At 48.5% G+C, this 5,939-nt stretch overlaps 1 protein-coding gene across 1 annotated transcript; it reads left to right on the top strand.

Annotated features, from left to right (window-relative positions):
• The first annotated feature begins 563 nt into the window (after positions 1–563).
• Positions 564–2,332, top strand: LIPT2 (lipoyl(octanoyl) transferase 2). The gene is made up of 2 exons (XM_068989252.1): positions 564–1,011; positions 1,527–2,332. Exons 1-2 carry the CDS (start codon positions 564–566, stop codon positions 1,754–1,756), a joined length of 678 nt encoding a protein of 225 aa, XP_068845353.1. The 3' UTR covers positions 1,757–2,332.
• Positions 2,333–5,939: the final 3,607 nt, after the last annotated feature.

Raw genomic sequence — 5,939 nt, 5'->3', positions numbered from 1 at the left:
TTCAGTTGTGTCCGACTCTGTGCGACCCCATAGACGGCAGCCCACCAGGCTCCCCCGTCCCTGGGATTCTCCAGACAAGAACACTGGAGTGGGTTGCCATTTCCTTCTCCAATGCATGAAAGTGAAAAGTGAAAGTGAAGTGGCTCAGTCGTGTCCGACTCCTAGCGACCCCATGGACTGCATCCATCCATGGGATTTTCCAGGCAAGAGTATTGGAGTGGGGTGCCATTGCCTTCTCCCACGGAGGAGCCTGGCGGGCTACAATCCCTGGGGTCGCAAAGAGTCAAAGAGTCAGTCTAAATTGTTAGACTGAGCGACTAAGAATTCAACACCTGCGTGGCGTGAGGCCAAAAGACTGGACAGAATAGACGCTGGACTGTGGTACAACCCCTGCTCACCGTCCAGAAGGCTCGGAAGCCAGGTACAGACCTTACAGTATCAAAACACTCCCTCAACCCCCAGTAAGAAGCATTTAGGGGCGGAGGCTCCGTGTCCCCGCCCCTCCCGGCCCGCCCCTAGGCCCGAAAAGGAGGCGGGGCTCCGCAGACGCCGCGGCGGGCGAAATGCTGCAACCGGCGGTACGGCTGGTGTGGCTGAGTCAGGTTCCCTACGCCGAGTTGCTGGCGTTGCAGCAGCGTTGGCTGCGGCGGCTGCAGGCCGAGCCAGGGCCCGAGGCGGGTGCCCTCCTGCTCTGCGAGCCCGCGGGGCCTGTGTATACCACCGGGCTGCGCGGCGGTCTGACATCCGAGGAGACTGCGCGACTGCGGGCCCTGGGTGCCGAGGTGCGCCCCCTTGGCCGGGGCGGCCTAGCCACCTTCCACGGCCCGGGCCAGCTGTTGTGCCACCCGGTACTCGACTTACGACCCCTCGGCCTGCGCCTGCGCGCCCACGTGGCCGCGCTGGAGGCGTGCGCCGTGCGCCTGTGCGAGCTCCAGGGCCTACCGGGCGCCCGCGCGCGGCCCCCACCCTACACTGGAGTTTGGCTCGGCGAGCGCAAGATCTGCGCGATAGGTGAGCGCCTTGGGGCGGGGCCTGGCGGGGCCGGACCAATGGTGGTGAGGGCAGAGCTCCGGGCGGGTGTCACTGGCGCGGGTTTTGAATCATCTGCCCACTGCCTTTGTCTAAGGCTCTCCTCACTGATATCTTCAGAACCAGGTCACTTCGGAGGTCACGTGGTTCAACACACTCATATTTAGAAATGGAGAGACAACGAGAAGTGAGTTGCCAGGTTACTTCACAATATCTGGATAATAAGGGTGAAATTTTTTTTTCATACTTTTTTTTAAACAGCAGAATCTTTGTTAAAGGACATTTCTGTATGTCCATAGTAAGTGCAGCCAGTGTGGAGCCACAGGCGTCTCCTCTCATTTTGTCCCGCTCCCCGATCTGTGTCCAACCTCTTGGGTGCTCTAGAAACAGAATTGGAAAATCGGTGGTCTGGTCCAGTTTCTTCATCTCACTGAGGACCATCCTGAAGCCTGGGGAGGGAGGGTGTCTATTCTAAGAGCCACTGATTTGCCTTGCAGGTGTCCGCTGTGGAAGGCACGTTACGTCCCACGGCCTGGCGCTGAACTGTTCTACGGACCTCACGTGGTTTGAGCACATTGTGCCCTGTGGGCTGGTTGGGACAGGCGTCACTTCTCTGAGTGAGGAGCTCCAGAGGCATGTCACTGTGGATGAAGTAATACCACGTTTCCTTGAGGCCTTTAAAGAGACCTACAAGTGCACGTTGACCTCAGAGGACAGCCCCAGCTGAAGGGCGTTTATGTTATCTCACGCTAGAGGTCTTGTCTTGGAAACCACCGCGCCAGACTTGGGAGTCACTGAAACCTAGATTCTAGAACTGGCCCTGTCATTCACACATCAGGAGACTGTGGGCAGATCATGAGCTCTGGGCCCTTGGTTCCATATGTATACGGTTTATTTATATCTTCCCAACCTACCTCAGATATAGATATGAAAACATTGTGAAAAGCACAAATATAAGGCATTAGCACTACTGTTGACACCCATTTCTTAGCTCAGAAAAACTCAGGTATCACAGGGTGTCATTTCTCAATTATTTCCTCAATACTGTATTTAATTGGGAAATCTGGGCTCCAGTTCCTTTGATTGTTGTAAGAATCATTTTTCAGGATCATCCAGGTGAAGGTGATGTGATGTGGATTTTTTTTCATTCTCAGGAGACCTGGGAGCTTTCTGCAATGACAGGGAAATGGAAAGCTGCTTTAAAGAGTAATAGGGGATTCTGTCTTCCTGGGTTGGATTCCTCAAGCCTGATGGCTTTTTTAGTTAGGTAACCTGAGGTAGGCCAAAGGCTAGGGGAAAGAGAATAATAATTTCTGACCCTGTACAAATGCCAAAAATAGAAGGTTTTTTTTTTTATATGAGATCTCTATAAAGGTTGTATGTTAATTATCTATAACATGTCACCCCAAAGCTTAATGACTTAAAAGAATAAACATTTATTATCTCATATACTGTGGTTTGGAAATTTGGGAGAAGCTTAGCTGAGTGGTTCTGGGTCAAGGTCTCTTCTGAGATGCAATCGAGATGTCAGCTGTCGGGGGACTTCCCTGGTTCTCCAGTGGTTAAGACTCTGTGCTGCCAATGCAGGGGCCACAGGTTCAACCCCTGGCTGGGGACCTAAGATCCCATATGCTGCATGGTGCAGCCAAAAGATTTTTTTAAAAAATATGTTAGCCGGGGCAGCTCTCATCTGAAGCTTAACTAAGGCTGTGGAATCAGCTTCCAAGATGACTGACTCACATGCTTGGTTGGTACTGGTTATCAACAGGAGGGCTTAATTCCTCTTCACTCCATGTTGCTCAGTCGCTCAGTAGTATTTGACTCTTTGTGACCCGCCATGGACTGCAGCACACCAGGCTTCCCTGTCCATCACCAACTCCCAGAGCTTGCTCAAACTCACATCCATTGAGTCGATGATGCCATCCAACCATCTTGTCTTCTATTGCCCCCTTCTGCCTTCAGTCTTTCCCAGCATCAGGATCTTTTCCAAGGAGTCAGCTCTTTGCATCAGATGGCCAAAGTATTGGAGCTTTAGTTTCAGCATCAGTCCTTCCAATAAATATTTCGGATTGATTTCCTTTAGGATTGATTGGTTTCATCTCTTTGCAACCCAAGGGACTCTCAAGATTCTCCTCCAACACTACAGTTCAAAAGCATCAATTCTTTGGCACTCAGCTTTCTTCATGGTCCAGCTCTCACATCCATACATGCTACTGGGAAAACCATAGCTTTGACCAGACAGACCTTTGTTGGTAGTGTCTCTGCTTTTTAATAAGCTGTCTAGGTTGGTCATAGCTTTTCTTCCAAGGAACAAGCTTCTTTTAATTTCATGGCTGCAGTCCATCTGCAATGATTTTGGAGTCCTAAAAAATAAAGTCTCTCACTGTTTCCATTGTTTCCCCATCTGTTTGCCATGAAGTGATGAAACCAGATGCCATGATCTTCATTTTTTTAATGTTGAGCTTTAAGACTTTAGTTCCTCTTCACTTTCTGCCATGGGCGGAGGGCTGGGGGGGGGAGGGTGTCATATGCATATCTCAAGTTTTTTATATTTCTCCTGGCTATCTTGATTCCATTTTGTGCTTCATCCAGCCTGGCATTTCGCATAATGTCCTCTGCATAGAAGTTAAATAAGCAGGGTGACTATATACAGCTTTGATGTACTCCTTTCTGAATTTGGAACCAGTTTGTTGTTCCATGTCTGGTTCTAACTGTTGCTTCTTGACCTACATACAGGTTTCTTAGGAGGCAGGTAAGGTGGTCTGGTATTCCCGGCTCTTTAAGAATTCTCCACAGTTTGTGGTGATCCACACAGTCAGAGGCTTTAGCAGAGTCAGTGAAGCAGATGTAGATATTTTTCTGGAATTCTCTTGCTTTTTCTGTGATCCAACAGATGTTGGCAATTTGAAATCTGGTTCCTCTGCCTTTTCTAAATCCAGCTTGAATATCTGGAAGTTCACAGTTCACATACTGCTGAAGCCTGGCTTGGAGAATTTTGCGCATTACTTTGTTAGTGTGTGAGATGAATGCAGTTGTGCGGTAGTTTGAACATTCTTTGGCATTGGCTTTCTCTGGGATTGGAATGAAAACTGACCTTTTCCAGTCCTATGGCCACTGCTGAGTTTTCCAAATTTGCTGGCATATTGAATGAAGCACTTTAACAGCATCATCTTTCAGGATTTGAAACAGCTCAGCTGGAATTTCATCGCCTCCGCTATCTTTGTTCTTAGTGATACTTCCTAAGGCCCACTTGACTTTGCACTCCAAGGTGTCTGGCTCTAGGTGAGTGATCACACCATCATCGTTAACTGGGTCATTAAGATCTCTTTTGTTGTTTTTCTGTGTATTTTTGCCACCTTTTCTTAATATCTTCTGCTTCTGTTAGGTCCATACCATTTCTGTCCTTTATTGTGCCCATCTTTGCATGAAATGTTCCCTTGGTATCTAATTTTCTTGAAGAGATCTCTAGTCTTTCCCATTCTATTGTTTTCCTATATTTCTTTGCATTGGTCACTGAGGAAGGCTTTCTTATCTCTCCTTGATAATCTTTGAAACTCTGCATTTAGATGGGTATATCTTTCCTTTTCTCCTTTGCCTTTCTCTTCTTTTCTCAGCTATTTCTAAGCCCCCCTCAGACAACCATTTTGCCTTTTTGCATTTCTTTTTCGTGGGGATGGTTTCACTTTATAGGGCTGCTTGCATATTCTCATTGCCTGGCAACTGGCTTTCCCCAGAGCAAGCGATGCCAGAAAGAGACAAGGTAGAAGCCACAGTGTCTTCTGTGACCCAGCACTGGAAGTCACACAGGCATTTCTGCAGTCTCCTAAGATGTGAGCCCTATTTATTCAGTATAGAAGGGACTACACAAGGGTGATAGGAGGTGCAGGTCATTAAGGGCCATCTTGGAGACTGGCTGCCACAGGCTACCACAGTTAGGGTAGAAGGAGCCTTGAATAAGAAGTCAGGCAACCTCAGTTCCAGTCCTGGCTCTGTAAAACAGTAACCAACAACATTCTAGATGGCAGCTGCTTCCTGAGGGACTGCAGAGAACAGAGCTCCCTGCTGTTGATTGGCTTGTACCGGAGGTAAGCCACCAAAGTGTTCATTTGTGCCACAACTAGTGAAGCCCTCACCCTTTAGAGCCTGTACTCCACAGGAGAAGCCACCACCGTGAGAATCCTGCTCGCTGCAACTAGAGAAAGCCCTCACACAGCAATGAAGACCCAGAGCAATCATAAATAAATGAATAAATAGTTAACATGGTACATTTTAAAAATCCAAGAGTGGAGCTGCGGCTGACTCCTGAACAAAACCAGAACTTGTAGTCCTTAGGAACCCACATGGTCTCTTCTGTTCTCTGCCGTGCTTCCTGGTGTGTTTGCTTCATTCCGTCTTACTCCAGTCCAGCTTTCTCTGTTTCCCAGGCCATGTGGTAGAAGATGGCTTCTGCTGCTGTTACCCATGTATGTTGGAGTAAAGTTAAGGAAAATCCCCAGGTTTCTGGATGCGAGGTATTGCTGGAACAGAGAACACTGGATGATGACCAAGTTTGGAGAGGATGATAATGAGTTTGCTGCTGCTGCTAAGTTGCTTCAGTCATGTCCGACTCTGTGCGACCCCATAGACGGCAGCCCACCAGCCTACCCCTTTCTTGGGATTCTCCAGGCAAGAATACTGGAGTGGCTTTCCATTTCCTTCTCCAATGCATGAAAGTGAAAAGTCAAAGTGAAGTGGCTCCGTCGTGTCCGACTCATAGCAACCTCATGGACGGCAGCCTACCAGGCTCCTCCGTCCATGGGATTTTCCAGGCAAGAGTACTGGAGTGGGGTGCCATTGTCTTCTCCGGATAGTGAGTTTAGTTTTTGATGAGTCAAGGTTGAGATACTTGTGGAAGATGCATGTGGAGAGGC

This window comes from Capricornis sumatraensis, chromosome 16 (genome assembly GCF_032405125.1).
Source record: "Capricornis sumatraensis isolate serow.1 chromosome 16, serow.2, whole genome shotgun sequence".
Lineage (NCBI taxonomy): Eukaryota > Metazoa > Chordata > Mammalia > Artiodactyla > Bovidae > Capricornis > Capricornis sumatraensis.
Note: the sequence above shows the minus strand (reverse complement) of the source record. Positions and strands in the feature narration are given on the sequence as shown.